The following is a 21,600-nucleotide window of genomic DNA, read 5'->3' on the forward strand; positions in this document are numbered from 1 at the left end:
GCTTTTAGTAACAGGAGGGAGGTCTGGCGGGGCTGGGAGGACGAGATCAATGTCAGGGCTCAGCCTCGGGTTCAAAGACCAGGAAGGACATGAAGTGGAGGGAGGACAGGGCGCAGTGGCGAGGAGGGATCCACGTGTGCCCAGACTGGTGCGCCGGCCCCCTGCTGACTTAGGCTGCACTAACTGTAAGGCTTGCCATTATCTGCAAGAGCTCATTCGATTTAATCCCTACATTACAGATGAGGAAACAGAGGCAAACACAAGCATCTTAGCCGGGTTAGCAAGTTTCAGGGGCTGGATGTGAACTCGGGCCGCCCTGATAGGCCTGTGCTGCCTGGTGGGAGGTGAGTCTAGCACCTGCATCCTGGCCCAGTCGGGCCCCAGCCACAGTCCCCAGGGCATTTTAGGAAAGCTTTGGGAAACCTGAGGGGAGCTCCCTGGTTAGGGAAGGGCCTCAGGAGCAGTAAATGGGGAGGACTGGGAGTGTTCCTTTTACTTGGAGAAATCTCGGGAGCAGAGGCAGACAGGGTTACTCTAAGGAGAAACGGGGAGGGCTGGCCCAAAGGCCAATGGACTGCCTCGGGAGGGAGCTTCCCGCTCCCTGAAGTGGCGAGGAGAGGCTGGATGAGTGGCTGCTTTGGGCTGGGACCCTTCTAAAGACCAGGCTGGGGGATCCTGCTTTTCCACCCACCAAGGGCTCCGCCATCGGCCTCCTGCCTGGACTCAAGGGTTGCCCTTTGGCTCGGCGACTTCGGACTGTGCCATGGCTGAGCACCTTCCTCCGTGGAGGGTTAGCCCTAGCCAAACGTGGCCCCCAAAAAGCCTCCTGGGCCGGCCTTTTGGCAGGGAGCAGGGGCAGCCGAGACCCAGTGCCAACTCTGGCCCTCAGCTCCTCCAGGCCTGATGCTGGGCTCTGGGCAGGTCTGAGGCCCTGCATGGGCCCAGCAGTAGGTGAGTGAGGAGTGGGCACTGCCAGCTTTTGCCACTGGCTTAGACACAAGGAGGGGATCTCTAGGTAGGATGAGGTTGCCCTCGCCCCCAGATCCTTGCTCTCTCCTGCTGTCCCTTTAGCAAAGTGCTGCCCCTCCCACAACTCTGAGAGTCATCAGTCAGGGTATTGGTCGCCCAGGACACTGGGCCCAGATCCCCGTCCCGGGAGGGACTGGGCCCAGCAACCTCTTCTGTTGATTTTCAGGTGACCTTGGGGTGAGCTCTTACTAGAGGGTAGTTAATGGGCACTGCCTCATCCCCAGGGCAGAGGAATGAAAAAGGGGAAATCCCAGAAGCCTCAGTTCTGAGGCCGGCCCACGGCTACCCAAAGCCCCTTCCTTTCTCTGCAGGAAGTCTGGCTGTGGAACCAGCTGGGGCTGTTCATCCAGAACTTATTGAAGCTCACAGCAATCCCAAAAGCCCCCGGGGTCATTTATCTGGCCAGGCCCAGAGGGGTCCCCATGGCTGGGACAGCAACCCTCCACTCCCGGCCTTCCCAAGATAAATCCGCCTTCAGAAGCCCCAGATGAGTTGGCAGCTAGGATAGGAACCTCAGAGGGGCACAAGCAGGGGTCCCTCCATCTTCAAGCACTGAGGGCCACTGGTCTCTGGAGTGCTTCAAGGACCAGTTTGCATTTAGCTGGGAGGGGGGGAGGAAGCTGCAGGGACAGAGAGGTGGGAACTGTAGGCAAGAGAGGGGAGCTGGGCAGCGGGGTGCCGGGCTCTCAGGCCCGCTCAGGGCCCTGCTTTCTACCCTTCGGAGGGGCTGTGAGGCAGCCCAGGGAGGCCCAAAGGGGCACTTATGGGACCAGGAGGGTGCAACGGGACCTCAACTGAGTAGGATGAAGGGAAGAGAAGCAGACAGAGGCAGGAGAGCTGAGGTCTAATCTTTTTAATGTGCTGGCGACTGTCTGTGGGCCCTCCCAGGCACCAGGTCGCCCATACAAGGTGAGGGCCGTGCCATCTGGATGCCCTTTCTTTCTCCTCAGCTGGGCACACGAAGGCAGCAGGGCAGCCTTGGCTAGATTTGAGGGAGGAAACTGCCTGAGCGGAGGCCCCGAGGTCTTTTCCTTGGTGGAAGGCCCGTGGGCAAGGCAGGCACGTGGCCGGCTCCAGCTCGGGGCCCTCGGGCTGCTAAGAGGTTTCAGCCTTGGCACTTGTGGGAAAGACCCTGGCCCAGGTAGACCCTTTAATGTGGCTCTTGCCATGATGTGCCTCGAGGGGCTCTCAGGGACTATTTAAAAAGCCTCCCAGGGAAGGGGGAAGGGGCACAGGCTCGGCCCAGGCCCGGCCCGGCGTGATTCGCCTCCTTGGCGCTCTCGGCCCGTGTCCCGGGGCTCCGGCCTATACCAGGCTCTCCTTGAAGAAAGGGAGGGGCTGGCTCTTGCTGCCCTCCACGCCCTCCGTTTTCAACCACTCCATCTTCTGCTGGTGCTGCTGGATGGCATCCTTCACGCGGGCATCAATCATGGCCTCCGTGAGCACGCCGTCCTCTGAGGCGTAAGCCAAGGCCTGAGGGGAGAGAAAGATGGGGAAGGGAGAAGTGAGAAGTGCTCTGGCTGCCCCAGGTGCTCCCAGCAGGGGTCAGATGTCCCAGACCCTGACTGAAGGGCTCATGGCTAACAGGAGGGGGGCTTCTCCACTTCACTTGAAGGGATGCCCCCTTATTTAAAGCTCCTGTGCCCCCTAACACCCCTGCTCATTAGATCTCACAAAGCAGTGTCGCATAACGATGACACAAATATACACCAAGTACAGCAGCAGAAGTTGGCACAGAACACCCTGAGTGAGGCACTGAGGAAGCAGGCCAGAGCTCGGAGCCGGCCCCCCAAGCCTAGGGTCCTCAAGGAGCCTTCGGGATCCGGCAGCCGGGAGTTGGAGTCTCCCAGGCTTAGGGAGGCAGCGGCCCTTGGGTCCTTTCTGGGTGGGTGATACCAGCCGGCAACTCTCGGGGCCCGAGTGAGCAGCGCCCCCAGTGCCGTTTCACCCGTCCCAAGCCTGGCCCCGCCCAGGAAGGGAGAGCAGAGGGCCAGGGTTCAAACAGCCCCACACCGGGATGGACAGTCTCCTCTGGCTCCTGGGCCACAAGCTTGTCCTTTAAACAGAGGAACAGAAAGAGCCCTGGCTGCCGGCAGCTGCAGCCCTGAGCCTGTGCTGGCTAATGAGCTCTATCAGCCCCACGGGGGATACTGCACCTCATGAATATTCATGAGCCTTATCCCAGTCCCCCCACCCCCCATTCTGCAGAGGAGGCCAGAGTCCAGTCTGGCACCCCTGAGCTCTCAGGCAAGAGGCGCCCCATCTGGGCTCCCGATCCCAGCCCCCCAAAGCAGACGGCCACTCTTTGGGGTCACCGGGCAGCCTCTCCCAAAGGTGGGCAAGGGAAGCGGCTTCCCCAGGGCCTGGGCCCCAATGGCGGGAGCACCCGCAGGCCCTGAGACACGTCCAGCGTTCGTCCCCTCCCCGGGCCCGCAATGCCCATAAATCCAATTGTGGAAGTCCCAGCAATTCTGTGCGGCTCACGCGCTGCTGGTTTTCTCAATGACCTTCTAAAAATAGAAAGCTCGGGGCCTGAGCTGTCAAGAAAGCAAATGGGGAAGGCGGGCGGCCCCCGCCGGGAGTGGCCCCCCCCACTCAGAAGCCGAAGCCTGTCCTTCCATGCGGAGATTTCTAACCAATCTCTCACCTGCCTCCGAACGGAAGAATTCCTAAGCGGGATCTAGGCAATTTAGAAGCAAATTAATTTTTACTTGCGGGAGGGCAGGCCCGTGGCTCTGGAGGTGGGGTGGAGAGAAGGGAGCTAGAGGTTGCCCACCCGTGATCGGAGGGGCAGACCGGGTTGCCAAGAGGCGAAGGGGCCCGCAAGCTTGTGACCTTTGGCGCACGCGGCGTTCAGGCCGGCAGCGTACCCTGGGAGTCTGGCCACGCCGCCAGGACCCCAGGACTACAGCCTGCGAGGTGCCTCCGCTATTGCTGTCCACATCACTTTCTAAATAAGGAGTTTTCGAGCAGACATAAGGAACCCAATTTTGAGCCGAATCCTGCCCAGCCTCTACGCGGCAGGGAAGACAAGGAGACTCGATTTCAATTTTTCTCCTGCACCTGCAGAAAAGCTGGCTTCATCTGAAAGAACTGGAGATCGCCGAGGTCCTCCCCAGGACCCCAGAGTGAGGGCGAGGATGAGACAGAACGTGACCCTGCGAGGCTGGATGGGAGCGACCCCGCCACCAGCTGCATCGAGGTCCCTGCTGTGGAGCCCTCTCAGTGCCCCGACACTGGTTGTGGGCGGGGAGGATGGAAGCGCACCAAGCCAGAAGGGGCCCTTTATGCCTTTTCCTTTCCGGGGTTCAGAACAACAAAGTGGGCTGGATTTGGTGCCCAAAAGCTTAGTTCATATCCTGTTGATATCTAGGCCACTGTGGACAAGTCTCTTCCCCTGCTGGCTGGTTTCTTCACTGGTAAAATGGAGATAATAATGAAGCAGACTGCACAGGGTTATTAATGTGCCCGGCAAACCCCAAGGCGGCTCCAAGTTGGCTGCTGTTCTGCGTACGGCAGTCTTGGGGGAGAGGCGCCGGAACCTCCGACCCACCTTGGGAACCGCTATTCACAGGTGAGGAAGCTGAGGCACAGGGGAAGGGACTTGTCTAAGGTCACAGGGTGATCAAGGTTTGCCTGTAGTCACAGCAACAGCCTCGAAGGCACAGGCTGAGCGGGCACAGGGCATGGCCTCTCGGGGCTGGGCTAGAAGCTGCCATGGTGGGTCCAGGTGAGCAGCACAGCTCAGAAGGGGAAAGAGCTGGCCTTTCCTCCCTCCTCCCCACACAGTCCTCTTCAAGGTCACTGTTTCCTACAGACCCAAGACAGAACAAGGTGGAAATTAAGTCTAACGCAGCCACCTGACGCGGACAATTATGTGGAAAAAACCGAAATCTCTTCTGATGAGGAACAAGCCAACACCAGGCCTGGTCTTCAGGCTGGGGCAGTCTGATAACCTAAGTTGGGAGCGGCTCCAGAGGAGAAAAGATCAGACTCCAAAATGTTGGTGGAAGTCAGATGGCCAGGGAGCTGCCCACAAAGACCTCTCACGGCCACCCAGGGGACGCCTCTTGACTGCGGCCTCTGGGTCACCAAGGGAAGGGGCCCAATGATGGCCCCCCTCTTCCCCCCCTCCCCCGGCCTCAGTGTGGACAGTATGGATGCTCAGGGGGCCTTCCCTCCCACCCCACACCACCTGTCTTTCCACGTGACCCTGTGCTGCCTGCCCTGGGAAGCAGAGCACAGCCCACTGCCACAGCCTCCCCAGCCTCAGAGAAAGGCCTCCAGTGACCGACTCTGTGATCTCAGGGCCCCTCTTAACAGAGCTTCCAGCAGTCCTGGCTTTTCCACAAGGTGGAGTTGTATGGAGCAGTCCACTGCAACCCCCAGATCTTTTTCAGATGAATCCTATTTTGCCACACTTCCGCCACTTTGGGCTTGGCAAGCAGCTTGTTGTAAATAAATATCAAGTTTTATGAGTATCCCTACTAAATTTCATCCCATCAGATTACATTTTGTTCTAGCCTGTGGGGGTTTTGGGGCCCCATCCCCCACTGAGTTTGATTTGAGTTACAACGCGCACCCTGGAGAACACCTCTGGGATTTCCTTCCCATGACCTCTCGCTGACTCAGCACATCCAACCAGCTCTGAATACACCCAGAAGTCTCCATTTTTATTGGCACTCTGCTCCAGAGGACAGCACATCTCCCCAGCACTGACCAGTGTTTGGTACACAGTAGGCACTTCATAAGCACCACAACCTAGAGCGCACACTCTCCGTACTTGTTATCACGGCTTCATTTTCTAGATGTCCGCAAACTCTGCCCAGGAACTGAAGTCAACGCTCCATGGCTATTTGTCCTTCCTTTCTGAACCCTGGAATGGTTATCCTTTTCCAATCCTGTCTGAGCTCCCACAAGGCCCCCTGGTCAGAGCCATGACAACACTGCAGCAGGATGCCTGCAGAGCCTCTTGGTCCCTAGGAGCGTGGACCCTCTGGTTACCAAGGGCAGCCCTACTCCACACTGGCCATTTTGGTTATTGTCCTTTCCTACTGAAAGCTCCTTCTTGTCAGAAAGAAAAGCAAAATAATAGAAATGAACAGCTCTGCCTTCTCTCTGGTAGCTGCTATTGTCCCATCTACCCTAAGTAGGGCTCACATCCCTTGAAAAGCCACAAAGCCCTTTTTGGGTTTTAAGTTTCTTGAACATCTACCATCCCCACATACTTAATGCACCTTACACTGCCCTCTGACAAGCACTAAAAACAAAGTGGTCCCTCCCCTCCAAGTTTCCCATCATTCTCCTTTCTCTCACAAAGGTCAGAATCAGATCAAGAGGGGCAGTTGCCTGATTTTTTCAGCTGCGTGGCTTTGAGGGAGGGAGAGTTCCAGAAGAGAGATGAAGTCCTCATTACTCTCCCTCACAAGTCTGTGCCCAATTCTGATCTGTTTCTAAAGTCACTGGCGTCTTCCCTCCGTCTAGGCGGTCTGCAGTATCCACTGATCACACACATACACATCTGTATCGCGTGCTCAGGCCTTCATTTAAATGTTTTCTAATATGTTTCCCCGAGTCTCTCTTCCCAGGGTCCAATGTCACTATGTTCCCCTTGCTCTCTCCGCCCCCCCCCCCCCCCCCCCTTCGCTTTTGTAGTCACAGTCCTCATCCTATCACGGCTCAGTGACATATAAGGTCAAATTTGCCTCCTTGAATTAAGCACTTTAATTCACCTTGATTTTTAAATTATATGAGTCAAACTGGAGGCCAGTGGGCAAAACTCCAGAAACCAAGGAAACCAAGGGAAAATGTAATTGGGAAATGTTAACAACACAAAAATATAATAGGACATAGATAATATTAATTTGTGGCATTTTAAGTCAATTTGTGGCATTTTGAATCAATTTGTGGCCTACAGGGATACACTTTGATTAGATGTTGAAACCCCTTGTCTAGACATCTGAGGCTATGGGTTTTCTTCTTGGCCTCTTTCTTCAGTTTTCCCCTCCTCTTTCTCAAGGCTTCACTTTACTATTACTTGTCTTCCTACATTGTATCTGTACCATTTCCCCCCCAAAAAAAACTCTCACCTCTTCTTTTTTCAGCTTAAAACCCCTTGGATTGTTTTTTCTTTCTTTTTTCTTTTTTTTTTTTTTTTTGGCTGAGGCAATTGGGGTTAAGTGATTTGCCCAGGGTCACACAGCTAGATAGTGTTAAGTGACCGAGGCCACATTTAAACTCAGTTCCTCCTGACTTTTTCCCCCTACTGTGCCACCTAGCTGTCCCTCTACTCTTTTTTTTTTTTTCCTTTCATTTTTTGGAATCCATTGAATTTTTATAGGATCAACTAAAAACAATTTAAAAATTTAACAACTTTAGCAAAGATACAAGATATAAAATAATCTCACATGAATCATTAGCATTTCTATACATTACCAATGAAGCCCAGCAAGAGATAGAAAGAGAAATTCCATCTAAAATAACTGTATATAATAAAATAAAGTATTTGGGAATCTACCTGCCAAGACAAATCCAGGAACTATATAGAAACACATTCACAAGATACTTCTCATACAAATAAAGTCAAGATCTAAACAAGTGAAGAAATACTGAGTACTCATGGTCAGGCCAATATAATAAGAAACAATTCTATCTAAATCAGTTAGTTAATTAACTGCCATACCAATCAAACTAACCAACAATTATTTTATAGAGCTAGAAAAAATAAAATTCATCTTGAACAAATGGTTTAGAATATCAAGGGAATTAGTGGCGAAAAAAAAAAAAAAGGTAGTTTAGCCATATCAGATATCAAACTATATTCCTGAAAAGCAATCATCAAAACAATTTGGTAGTACCTAAGAAATAAGAATAGTGGATTGATGGAATAGATCAAGAGTCCTAAAACTTTTTAAATAGGGGGCCAGTTCACTGCCCCTCAGACTGTTGGAGGGACGGACTATCGTAAAAACAAAAACTTTGTTTTGTGGGCCTTTAAATAAAGAAACGTCATAGCCCTGAGTGAGGGGGACAATCGTCCTCAGCTGCCGCATCTGGCCCGCGGGCCATAGTTTGAGGACCCCTGGAATAGATTATGAACAAAACACATAGCAGTAAATGACAATATTAATCTGGCATTTGATAAATGCAAAGATCCAAGCTTTTGGAACAAAAATTCACTGTCTGGCAAAAGACACTGGGAAAACTGGAAAGCAGTTGGGCAGAAACTAGGTATATAAACTAACATCTCATATCATATACAACGGTTACGTCAAAATAGGTACATGATTTAGACATAAAAGATATGTGCAAATTAGGGAAGCATGAAATAGTTTACCTGTCAGATCTATGGACAAGGGAAGAACTTAGCACCAAATAAGTAGAAAACATTACAGGATACAAAGTGGATAATTTTGATTATATTAAATTAGCAGGTTTTTGCACAAATAAAACCAAGGTTAGAAGGAAAGCAGAAATCGGGAACAATTTTTACAGCCAGTTTCTTCCATCAAGATCTCATTTTTCAAACATATAGAGAACTGAATCAAATTTACAAATCATTCTCCAATCGATAAACAAAGAACACGAAACAAGCAGGTTTCAAAAGAAATCAAAACTATTTAAAATCATATGAAAAAAATGTTTAAATCACTGTTGATTAAAGAAGTGGAAACTGGGGATGCCCATCAATTGGGCAATGATAGACCAAGTTGTGGTATAAGATTGCGATGATATACTACTGTGCCATAAGAAATGATGGGTAGGATGCTTTCAGAAAAGCCTGGAAAGACTGACATGAACTGATGTTGAGTGAACTAAATCAAATCGGAACTTCGTACATTGTAATAGCAATACTGTTTAATGTTCAACTGTGAATGATTTTGTTATTCTCAGCAAGACAATGATCCAAGACAGTTTTAAAGGATTCATGACAAAAATTACTTCTATGTCTAAGGAGCTCATAGAGTCTGAATACAGATCAAACCATACTTATTTTACTTTGGTTTTTTGTCTGTGTTTTCTTTTACAACATGATTAATACGGAAATGTTTTGCATGGCTGCACCTGTATAATGTATGTCATACTATTTGCCTTCTCAATGATGGAGGGTGATACAAAGAGAGACTTGGAACTCAAAATGTTAAAAAACAAATGTTAAATTTTTTCCATGTAAATGGAAAAAAAGGGCCAACTTTTGGATTTGATTCACAAGGCTCCGGGCAATTCTCTATCAGATCTTGTTAGGTGTACTCCATCTCTGGTAAGGAGAATGTTCTTCTTACATTTGAAGCCTTGGTCTGCATCCTATTCTCAGAAATCATCTCCTTCATCAGTTGGTTGCTTTACCAATCTGCTTCTCTCCTGAAGCTCATGCCTTCCATTGGCAAATGAGATGGAAATATTTTCTGTGCCCTGAAGGTCTTCAGTTGCTTGCCCAAGACTTCATTATCTTTAGCAATATTTTCTAGGTTCCCTCTGGCAGTAGTGGATTGTGTCTAGTTAAATCATCAGATGGGATCACTAAGTGAGAACTGTTACTGTAGGAAGGTTTCTTGGAAGGTTCACGTACTGACAAGCACTTTCCAAAGGGAAGTCATGTAACTGGGTGAGGATGCTCGTGCTCAAGCCTGCCCCCAAATAATGAGAACTTCCCAGGGTATGGAAACGCAGGATTGGCCGGAGGGGCACAATAGATCACAGGTGCTTTCTGCAGTCAGAAGAACCTTGTCCAGGGGGGTGCTGAGTCTATAGCTTGCATGTGAAATCACCAAAACTAGGGAAAGTGGCATGTTTGTGGGAAAATAAACCTCAAACCCAGAAAGCATATCGTGCTCCAGAGGCTTTTCCTTGGAAGAAGCTGAGCATAATCGGTCACCAGAAAGGTTTTACATTTCTGACAAAGTTTATCAGGAGCATCACTGGGGGTTTGTGCGGGACGTACCATTTCCCTCTCCGTGGCAACACACTGAGCTAAATCTTCGATGGAGACAGCAGAACATTATTCTAAATATATCTGCCAGCACATAAATAATTCTCTCTCCTCCCACCTTCTCTGCCATTCCTGCTGTACCCACAGCCGGGCCCTGCTTTTTTGGGAAGCAGAGACATATGCAAGGAGCTTGTTCCAGAAGCGCCAGGCCTGACTCTAGATGTAAATACAGCCCCCTTAGAAGACCAGCACACCTGTCCTTCGGGAGGTTTAGTCAAAATAACTCACTAACTAGCATCTCCCAGAACCAGAGATTTGAAACGACCTAGTTCAAGTCAATAGGAGACCCCTAATACTGGGGAAATCTACATCCATGGCCATCTCAATGCCATGTCCCTGGAGTTAATGGGGAAGGGGGATGAAGGTGGAGTGTGACTATTTAGGAAGAAACCCCACAGAAATCCCATCCTTCACACATAAAGATTCTGCTAAGCCGTCTTTCCCCCAGCTACTGCCCAAAGGATACAAGCTGTGTGAGAAGTGATCGCTATGGTGAACAATCCCCCATTCCCTCCTTTGAGATGGAGTCTAGGCAATGGCATTCCAGCTAGCTATAAGGATGGGCCAAGGGGAAACAGCTGGCAGGGAATCGGTGTCACAGAATGCCCAAGGGAGAGATCCTGGGCAATCACTCAGTCCAGTCCCTCTTGTTGAAAAACTGAATTACAGAGAAGGCTGGAAGTTAGCGCCCAAAGTAACGATATTCAAGCCTTAAACTCAGCCTGATGAAGAATAGGAAATAATCCTAAGAACCAAGAGGCAAAGATAAAAGAATGAGCTTCTGTAGATTATGGAACATGCGCAAAACTGGCAGAACAAATCCCTACTCAGGCCCCATAATTGAAAAAATTCATTAAAAACAAAATAAAAATAACAAATCAACTCTCCCCAAAACAAACAAAAAAACACCCCCTGAAACCTGGTTAAGTTACTTTTTTAAAAAACCATTTTTAGCTTGTTTTCTGAATTACAAAATACGTCTAAAAAAAAATCAGCTTTTACATCAGCCAAGTCTCCAATCTGTATCATTTCCCCTAAAATTCTTTTTTTTTTTTTTTGCTCTAAATCAGACTTTCCTCTGAATTCATCCATCAGATTTCAGATGAACGAATTCATTTGCACAAGAAATCTGCACAAAAAGGTTGTCACAAAAATGTGCTACCATTGCTCTAAAGCTTTAAGATCTAGTTTAGACATTGTTGTGGAACTTCAATGAAGATGATGAAGAGTTCTATGCACTTCTGACACACAGTAGGTGCTTAATGAATGACTGACAAAAAAGTATGACAGCTTCTACTTGTCAATGGATTAATTTCAAAATGTTTGCTTTTTTGTGTGCCCAGTTTTTAACTTTTGGGACAAGTGTTTACAATATTTCACGTTACCCAATCAAGATCTGAACAGATAGATCTGGAAGGCCCAACTAGCATGGCTAATTTACTAAGTCTATGATGAAAAATCTAGACCCAAGTCAAATACCAATTGGTATTTTATAGCTTAAAAATCTGAAGTATTTCTGAGAAGGTGGCTCTTATTCGAAGACATTTCACATAGTCCTATGCAACAAACAACAAAGCGTGGAAGCATGGCTCAATTCACTGCACATATAAATACAGAAGAAATGGCTAAGAGATCCTCCTTCGCAACTTCTGACCAAATTCAAGGACTGAGTTGAGAGTCTGGTTCTGCACCTAAAACTTGTCCATTCATGGGAGCAACCGGGAATAACACAGATGGAAAGCTAGAGAAAATCTGCTTCAAGCAAGTGTGGTAAGGGGAAAAAAAAATTAAAAAGCAGATGTGGTCAAAGTAGGGGCTTAAATTTGTGAAAGGGTGAAATCAATTGCCTGCATTATGGCTATTTTTATGAGTTTCTGAAGAATACCAGGAGGGCGGAAACCACGCTAGGCTTCTGTGGTTAAGTCTGAATGGAGATGGGTAGCATGAATCACCTGGCAGGCAACTGGCCCTCAAAAGTATTGCAAGAAGAGCAGACCCAGAAGCCGATATCTTCTGGAAAAGTGGGCCGAAGTGCTCCACACCGGATCTGACCCCTGCCCACAGCTGAGTCCAGCACAAGTCCTGTGCGGAAGACACACTGGCTGTCCCATACTGCTTCAATGAGGTTTGCATTTCCATTTGGTTCACCTCCAACAGCTCCCCCAGATGCAGAACTGGAAAGAACCCGTCTCCTAGCAACCAGATTTCCACTCCTCCCCCTTCCCACCCAAAGCTCTTCAGGGTATTCAGCTAAGGACCAGATGACATGCGGGACAGCTCAGGGAGAGGAGGGGGGTAGGTAAGGAATGGAGGAAAGATTAGGAAAAAGAGAACTCTTTTTGACTTTAGTCAATGGCACCAACTCCTAGACATCAGGGACTCACAACCACTGCTCCAGCCTCCGCAAAGCCCAGCAGCCCGGAGGCCCTGCCTTGAAGGTCACAGTGGGGCTTCCAGGGCTTTTCTGAGGAAGGTCATGAGGACCTGGAGGCTGCAGTGAGGGGACCTATAACAGTCTCCAGGAGGCCAAGCTGACCTGGTTAAAGGAAATTACCATGTTCTGAAAATGCTATTTACTCAGGAGAAACAGGCCCCTCCCTATTGCTCCACAAAGCAATTTTCTACAATTTGCAAAAGAAAAGGGCCTCTCTCTCCCCAGCATTTCAACACTGCTTTAATAAGCTTAATTGGAAAGCGAGAGTTCACCCTTCCAACCCTGCAGCCCACAGTACAGTGTCTGCCTGCTCAGACCCACAGAGGCAGGATGGAGCAGTGGGCAAGGCTCAAAGGGAGGTCCTTCCAACTTCGCTCTCCCCTACCTGTGACTGCAGGACAAGGTGATGGTCAAAGGGAAATCAGAACCTCCACCTCTGTATCCTATCCTCTGCATTGTCACCACCGTTTGCCATAGGTCACACGCAGCAGCGCCAGGCCCACGCTGGCAGCTAGCATTGACATTTTAAAAATAAAGAAAGAAACACACCTGGTGGTGCTCTTCAAATAGTGCTCATTCTCCAGTACTTTTCTCTCCTGTGTTTAGCCACAGGAGTTATCTTCTAGTGAACTCCCCGGCTCCTGGGGAGGGTGCCACAGGGCACGCGAGGGACGGGGGGTGGGGAAGGAGGAAGAATTGTGGGCCTGCTACCCCTGGTCTCCTTGGATCAGAATGAGAAATGGAAGGGGTAGCAGAGGGCCATTCAGTCGGTTCGCTCCAAGTCCCATGGGTCCAGCCTCTGCCGTGCAGCTTCGGTGCCCTCGCTGTTTTGAATGGGTACATTTCAGGTAACTAAACTATTGTGGTCAGAAAAGAAGCCACGGGCACACTGGACAATCACTGACTCCATGAAAAAGCCCCTCTGCCCAGGCTGGTGTCCCAGGGACTGAGGGCAGCCTTGTGACCCTGCTTTTGTCAGCCATCCCTTCCCGCACAGATAGCCAGATGGCATTATGGACAGTGGGCTAAACGTGGGATCAGAAAACCCGAGTTCAAATTCTGATTCAGACACGGATTAGCCATGACACTGGGCAATCATGCAGCTCAAATGAGGTAACATATACCAAGTGCTTTGCGCGCTTTCAAGCCCCCTGACCCTGATGAGATATGACAGAGGTGAGTGAGCCAGATGCCTCCGGTAAGGTCCATCTCCTCATCCCCAGGGCCCCCTTCCCATGCCATCGAGGCCCTGTGCATCTCTGTATATCCCTTCAGCCGGAGATCTCCCCATCAGAACGGCAAATAAGGAGCCAGTACTAGAGGCTGCTGCTCTTCCCTTCTGCTGAAGGTAGAACTTAGAGGAAAACAACCAGAAGAAGATGTGTGGGGAGACCGAAAGCCACCAGCCCCGAGAGAACACAAGTTTTATGACAGAATGCAAATCCACTAGTGAAGTGATGTGCAGACAACCCAGAATGGCAGTTTATGCTCACATCTGTTTTTGACTCAGCTCAAGAGCAAATAGGGTACATCTAAAAAAACAGTTACCAAAATAGAAAACATTAATTGGATATACAACAGACTTTTTCTCCTGCAAGCAATAAATGCATTGGCACACAGCACAGCAATCTTGAAGATGATCCAGGCCAGGAGGCCAGCTGCCAGAATGGGGGGCTGAAGACCTTAGACAGGGGGCCCACAGTTTGCTGTCATGTCTTGGAACCAAGTAGAAAGAGAAAAACCTGAAAACTTCACAATTTCTGAACTCCCCAATAATTGGCAGAAGAAAAGTGCCTGAACACAAAGCTGCCTAGAGGTCCGGTCCCTTATCTCCTGCTCTGCACCGAGGGGAGAATCGGTCACCACACACATTCCTGCGGGCCATCCTTCCCAGGGCCCCTGGACCATCTGGTCCGTCTCTTCTCTCTGCCTGCTACTCCAGGTCTTGATCTCGGCTCCCCATGGCCCACCCAGCACCCTTTCCCTCTTTGCTTTAATGAACTCTAACAGACTCTGCCCTCCTCGACACCCCCCATGCTAAATTCTCCCACATTCCTTAACTCTTTTTTATTCAAGCCTCACCTCCTTCCCCCACACTTGGAAAACGCTTCTGTCATCTGTGGAATGAAGGGCTGGGACACTTCTTGTCCCCCTCAGCCTTGATTTTCTCGGCTAAGTTTTCTGGGCCAGCAGGGAAGGATCCAGGGAGCCTTAGGAGATGAATCAGCCCTCAGACGCGGCCCTGCACTCATCAGCACTCACGTCTGGAGGGCTGGCTTGACACTCCGTGAACGCAGTGCAGCTGGGCCAGGGAAGGCCCCACTGAGCTTTTCTGGGTACTTTGGAAGCAATTCCCAGAAAAGGCATTTACCAAAGCAGTTCTTGCCACCAGGCAGCCAGGGTTCTGGATCCTATCAGGAAGACACATGGAGGGGTGGCTCTGCAGCACCCCATTGGACCGGTTTCCTTGAAAAATACTGCTCCATAATGATGCTGCCTAGCCAAGCCCTGCAAAAATGCCAGGCTAGCAGGGAGCACAGATACCCAACACGCATGGATGCACACATACATACCGGAGCTCATGCCAGATAATGTTTGAATGAACCAAGCCCCTCTTAGCCTGGAGTGATGAAGCCGGCCCTCAAAACATTAATGGCGGTGCGATGAGTCTAGGAAGGGAAGCCAACATAGGCAGTGGCTGTTCCCCACATAACCCAGAAGGTTGGCTGAGGGAAGGCCTTTAGACAGTAAAGTGGAGGACTCTGGGCTGGATGGAGGGGAGTACAGCTCCACCTTGATGATACCCGAACCTTTCTAAATGGCAGGGCCAGAGCGCTACATGGGGGAATTATCCAGCCACCCAAACCCCTGCCTGATGACCCTGCTGAGAGGCTGCGGGGGACTGTATTTACCCATACAAGCATTAAGTGAACCAACTGTGTCCAGGCCTTCACACTGGAGGTGCTCTAACTCGGGGATCCTGCGTGTCACCAGCCTCCCCCAACCCCCCAGATTCCTCTTGCAGAGGAAGGGAATCTCCCCACTCACACCCTCCTCCCAAAGGCTGCTCTTGACAAAAGCTTAACAGATCTGAGGAAATTCTGATTATGACATCAAATCACTAAAGACGCACAGCCATGAAGCGAATGCATTTCCAATTCCCATAATGATTGGGAACTCAAAGACTCTGGAGGCGCACCTGGAAGGGACCTCAGAAGCTAGCAGAACCAAGAAACGTAGACAGGGACATGTCAGCAGCATGATCTGAACCCAGCTTCAGAGGCAAATGCAATGCAGGTCCTGGGAATGGTCTCAGATCTCCCTAGGAAGGGGATGAGCACTACAATGAGGCTGGAAAGGCTTTTTCTGGGGCTGTCATTGTAGACATCTGCCTAATTAATTGTGAGCCCAAAATGCAGATGTACATTGATAAACCTCCAATCACAGACAGGAAAAGCATCGTCTGGCAGCATCTCATCAGTAAAGCAAAAGGCAGGAGAGCAGGGGCCCGAGCTCGGCAGCCGGAGCAGAGGTGTCTCTTCTGGGAGGGTTTAGGCTCCCAACCCTGGCCCAGGAAGGACCCACCTTGTTAAGTTGGCTAGATGGCAGGGTGTCCCTTACAAAGCTGATGAGCCTCCAAAGAGGGAAAGGGAGAGATCCAACAGAAGGCTTTTCTGTCAGGGAGCCCCAGGCCTGGCACATGGATCGCCCCAGCCCTTTCTGTCTGGCAGCTCCCACCAAGAACAAGTCTCCTCAGCACCTACTGGTTGAGACAGTCCTGAAGCTGGAGTGCATGTCCCTGAGGGCCAACTTAGGAACCAGAGACTCTGCTCCATAGTCCTGTGTTCAGGGTTCAGGCTTGGGACAGTGTGCTCAAGACTGGAACAAATCCCCTCTGAACCAAAATGTCCTTCCTCTGAGCCATGCAGAATCCTAGCTCACAGGAAGGTAGCAACCAGGTCTTCTGGCCATGGATCCCCATCATGGCTGGCTTCTGGAGTGGGGGCAGGGAGTGATATCTGTTGGGGCCCTCTCAGGGAGACCTTTGCTAACAGCTTTCTGGTGGAGAGGCTAGTAGGGCTGCTCAAAATCCAGCCGGAGAGGGGCTAGCAGGATAGAAAAAGAGATGGACATCCTTCTGGAAACTTCCTTATTTCTTCTGCATATATACATACCAAAAAGCCACATCACTAAAAATTGCCTTCCCCCAGTGGTCTGGAGGGATGAGTGTTAAGTGTCTGAGACTGGATTTGAACTCAGGTCCTCCTGACTTCAGGGCTGCACTATCCACTCTATCCATTGTGCTCCCTAGCTGCCCCCACACTTTGCTTTTTGAAGCTGCTGCTGAGACCCTTGATCACATAACAATACATCACATTGGAAAAGACCCGAGCTGAACTGAGTGTGGCCACTATGTGGGGCAACAGTTGGAGGGGTTCCAGAACCCGAGGGGTACATGGTTCTGGAGGAGAATCCAGGGCCTGCCCTTGCCAAGTACCCTCCTCACTCACCTGCCAGGCAACGGCGAGCTGTGAAATCTCTCGGCCCGACATGCCTTCAGTCAGCTTTGCAATTTCTGAGCACTTTTTCCCATAGTCAAACTGGGCCAGCTTCAGGCGCCTGAGAAGAAAGGAGAAGTTAGTGTGGGGTCTACGAACCCTCTGGGAACCAACTGCCGCTCAGCATCTTAGAGCCCATTTAGGGCTTGCAGATGAGATTGAGGTACCTATGTGCTGGCGGAATCTGTATCCAAGCCCTTGGACACTAGCACCAGCATCCTTATCACTGTACTGCCTACTGGGCACTTTCTATCACTGGGAGGTTGGATATACACTGATGGTTTTCAATAGAACTGCAATCTGTCAACAGCATTTATTAAGTGCCTACTATGTACCAGAAATTGTTCAATGCCAGGCACTGGAGATCCAAAGAAAGCAAAAACATAGGCTGTGCCCCCCAAGGAGCTCCGGTTCTGATGGACCAGCTGCTCCTGAGCCCTTCTGGGCAGGACAGCAGTGACTGTGAAAGAAAATGAGCGTGATAGGCATATTCCCAATTCAGGTCAAAGGAAAAAATGGGAACTTGAAATGAAATCACTGCTATTCACCCAAGGCTATAAACAAATATTCCTGAAAACCAGGACATAAAGGAAGGCTGGTAATATTCCTTAGTAGGAACAAGAACAGGCCTGAACAGGAAGGTCCCCCAGCCTTGAAGAAATCGAGTATTCCCAGAGATGATTCCCTTCCAGGTGAACGGCTGGAGCCATGAACAGCGCTCCTTCCGGGAAGGAACAAACACTCAAGCGATCCAGAGTTAAGGGGCTATGGAGGAACTGTGGATTCCCATCCTTGTCTGCTGACAGCCATTCCCACAGCAACTAGAGCTGATGAGAACCCACTCACAGCTTCTTTCTTGATTTTAAATCTTGTCTGTGAGGGGAGGGCACTGAGCTCACTGGTCCATCCAACAATGTTTATGGGTTATCACAGATTCACCCTCACAATGTCCCCAGTACAAAATTGGTGCAGTAGAGAAAGGTAGCAGTGGAACTGCTAAGTGAAACACCCACTGTCAGCCCAGGGGAAGGCCCAAGTAGCACATCACACATCGCCACTGACTCTGAAGGACATCCGAAGGCTCTTCCAGCTTTGGGGCTAACAAACGCCTCTGCCTGAAAGGTCCAGCGGGATTGGCAGCAGAGGCAGTGAGCGGGTGGGGAGGCTGTGCTCCAGCTCCATTAAGGCCGAGGGACATTGGGACCTTGTGGCCACATAGTGCTTGAGAAACAGCACAGAAAGAGGGAGCCTCCCCTTCCCCCCCCCCCCCCCCCCCAATGGCTGAGGAAGCCCAGATACTTACTGCTTCCCTTCCGTGGCTGGCTTCAGAACAAACTTATCAAAGTACATCCTCACCAGGCGCTCCCGTTCTGGAAGTTGAGGCAGGTCAAAGTTGACCATTTCATCTATTCGGTCATTGATGGCCCAGTCAAACTGCTCCGGTTGGTTACTTGCTAAAACCAGCATAAACCTGTGAAGACATGCCAAAGGGGACTGCCATGAAGCATCAAAATGGGTTAAAAATTGTCACGAACTCATCAGAACTAAAAGGTTTAATTCTAATTTGTTGCATGTTCCAGTATGGGCAGAAATTCCCATTTCCCCCCAAGTCTTTCAAGCTCATTATGTACAGTTTTAAGGAGAGAAAGTTGACTTCCAATTATTCTGCAGAGACCTCAAGGGGGGTGGTAGTGAATGTGACCACCTTTCCCATCAACACAGGCAGAGGACTCTGTCTTCCCATCTTCTCTCACCATGGCTCCCTCCCCGCAGGGACTTTCTGCTTGCATATGGAATGTCCTAAGCTCTTGCCCAGTTCACTCTTCCACATGATCTGATGTTACCAATTTAATGAAGCCTTTCTCTTTGGATTAGTCTTTTCATAGGAATTACTGTGATACACTAGAGCTCTTTCACCATCTGTTTAAACTAAGCCTCCAGGAGGAGGAAGATGGATTCTTTGCCTCTGGGGGTCATGTTCTCTGCTCTAAGAACCACATGGCCACTTAACTTTTCCCAGAATCACGAACCCAACAGCCAGGACTACTGAGGCCAATTTCTTCAGCAGAACAGAATGTTTCATTCAGGCACTGTAGAAGATGGTCCTGCTTGTTGAAACCCCAGATTCTGGAAGCACTGACTTTCAAGGGGCCCCAGCTTTTAGCACCCCTATCTCCCTAGGCTTCTGTTGCCAGCCAGGATTGGATTTCCAGAACACCCCAGGAGCTGAGAGAGCCCAGGCAGGGGACAAACTCCAATCTCCTTGAATCATCTGTTATTCTCTAGGGGTTTCCCCAAGAATGCTTTTTAGGCATTCTTAAGTTTCCAAAATGTACATCTGGCTTTAGACACCAGAAGGGAGATTAAACAATCTGGAGTTGTCAGGGCTGTGCACTCACTTGATAGGATTCAAAGCCTGTGGGACACAATTCTGGAATGCCTCTGGGGTGAAAGTCAAGTAATGTCTCCCACTTAAGGCTTTCCCTCCCCCAACATGAGACACTGGACTAAGAAGCCAATGAGACTTCTCCTACCCAAGGGTCCTGGCCAGTCTGTCATTGGGCGCCACCCTGCCAGACAGGTACCAGAGGATGGCTTGCCCTCAAACTAGGCCATGATGTCCAGGATACAGGGAGCAGGGATTTATTTCTCCAGAGCTCTGCGAGAAATTTCAAATGTAGCTTAATTCATAAGAATTGGAGACACTCTCGTTTCATAAAAACAGAATGCATTGCTCCTTCTTCCTGGCTATCCTTTCTTATACCCACAGTCCCTAGGGCAGAAAAGACCACTTCACCAGCCTTCAATTACAGTAACTACAAGGTGTCTTATAATCAGCTCTTTCTTTATCATTTAAGGATATTGCTTGAAATGACCATTTGTTCAGCCCCAAGAAGACAATTCTTCCATATCTGATGTGGCTACAATGCTGTGAGAGCAAATGAATAGAGTCTTGAGGCACTGCTGGCTAAGCTACAGTGACTTTTATCAAGTTGTCCTCGTAATCCCTGGGAAAACACTCTCCTCGAGAAGGACCAAGAGGAATGGCTGTCTTGTGATATTCTTCCTAAGGAAGTGAGCATTAACTCCTAGGCAGGAAAGCATCCGAACTCAACTATCCAAGCCCATCTTGGGGTCAGTCACCACCAGCAACTCTTGAGACATCCCTCTGATTCTCCGAGTTTCATGACAGCTCACGGGTATATACTTGAAAGGTGGATCACACAGCCAGAGCCATTACAGAGCTGAGGCAAATATGCAAATACCAGAGGGATACCATGGGGATGAAGGGGAACAAAGCAACAACAAGCCCCTTTCCTCCACCAGCCGCCATCAAGGTATCGACCATACCTATTAGGACAGCTGGTGCACTGAACAAGGCCTACTCCATGAAATTGTGTCTTTTCCCAATTTTTGTTCATCTTTGGTGCTAAAAGCACATGAGAAATGAAATCATGTCCTGATTAAGGCAGGAGGGGGTGCACTTATTAGTGAACAAGGCTTGCCTGACTAGCAGGTGTGAGAATGAGTGTGTCAGTGAGTCTAAGTGTATAAATGAGTGTGTGTGTGTGTGACTGTGTACACATAGTTTTCAGGTTAGCACCTTCTTAACCCCCAATCTCACAGCAGAATGAGAGATTTCCTTTGTCTGACATTAAATGAGCCTTGGATAAGAACCCAATGACTGGAAACCAGGAATTGAGAGCAGATCCCATGGATGTTTGCCAAATGGGAGACGGCTTTTCCACCCATTCTGCACCCTTACTTGTTGCTGTGCTGGCCTGTCCGATGAAGGAATGCATTCAGTGTTGCCCGAAGGTCTTCACTTATTTTCTCCTGCAAAGATGCATTTCAAACAGATGTCAATCACACAGGATGTGGGCAAGCTACAAATTCTAAAAATGTCATGATCAACGACTCTATAGTCCCTGAAAGCCCATCCCTCGAAAGCCAATGAAAAAAACAGGAAGGTGATTACCAATCAGAAAGATCCTAACCATGCTGTCCTGAGAGTATGACCCAAGCTAATACGACAGATATAGCTACTGTTTCCAAGTCTCACACTCTGCACGCTCCCCAACACAAGAACAACACAACCTGTTGTAGGTTGAGAGCTTTATTCCCTACACACTGGGAGAGCTGTCTTGGGGGAAGACAACCCCCCCTACCCCCACCCCGCCAGGTCTGTTTGGCCCCGAAAAGCAGGACAAAGAGGAGCAATGGGAGACAACTTCTGCCAAACTACTCTCCAATCTTAATAAATCTGTTTTCACATTTTCTGAATACCAAGTTATGGGGTTCAGGCATTTTTGCTTCTTCCTTGTGTTCTATTTTTTAACCAGTGACAGACAAATCCGATACTTGCTGTTTTCTAGTACAACTTGAGGTCAGCAAGTGTTGGCCTCCCCTTCATTCCTACTTTTTATTCTTCACTTGAGATTCTGGACCTTTTGTTCTTCTAGTTGAACCCTATTATTTTGTCTTGCTCAACGGTATCCCTTTGTACAAATAGCACGCACTCAAATCCATCAATTAGTTTGGCATCATTTTGGTGCAGCTTAGACATGAACACTGAACATCCTCCCAGT

At 49.4% G+C, this 21,600-nt stretch overlaps 1 protein-coding gene across 1 annotated transcript in view; it reads right to left on the reverse strand.

The window, feature by feature from the left end:
* Positions 1-1,867: 1,867 nt before the first annotated feature.
* The window catches only part of LOC127556007 (ATPase family AAA domain-containing protein 3), a 54,394-nt gene continuing 34,661 nt past the window's right edge, over positions 1,868-21,600 (reverse strand). Inside the window, exons 13-16 of the mRNA XM_051988820.1 lie at positions 20,778-20,848; positions 18,315-18,482; positions 16,964-17,072; positions 1,868-2,502 (exon numbers count right to left, since the gene is read on the reverse strand). Of these exons, the coding sequence (XP_051844780.1) occupies positions 2,335-2,502; positions 16,964-17,072; positions 18,315-18,482; positions 20,778-20,848 (516 nt within the window). The 3' untranslated portion in view covers positions 1,868-2,334. The remainder of the gene's footprint in view (positions 2,503-16,963; positions 17,073-18,314; positions 18,483-20,777; positions 20,849-21,600) is intronic.

This window comes from Antechinus flavipes, chromosome 3 (assembly GCF_016432865.1).
Source record: "Antechinus flavipes isolate AdamAnt ecotype Samford, QLD, Australia chromosome 3, AdamAnt_v2, whole genome shotgun sequence".
Taxonomy (NCBI): Eukaryota; Metazoa; Chordata; class Mammalia; order Dasyuromorphia; family Dasyuridae; genus Antechinus; species Antechinus flavipes.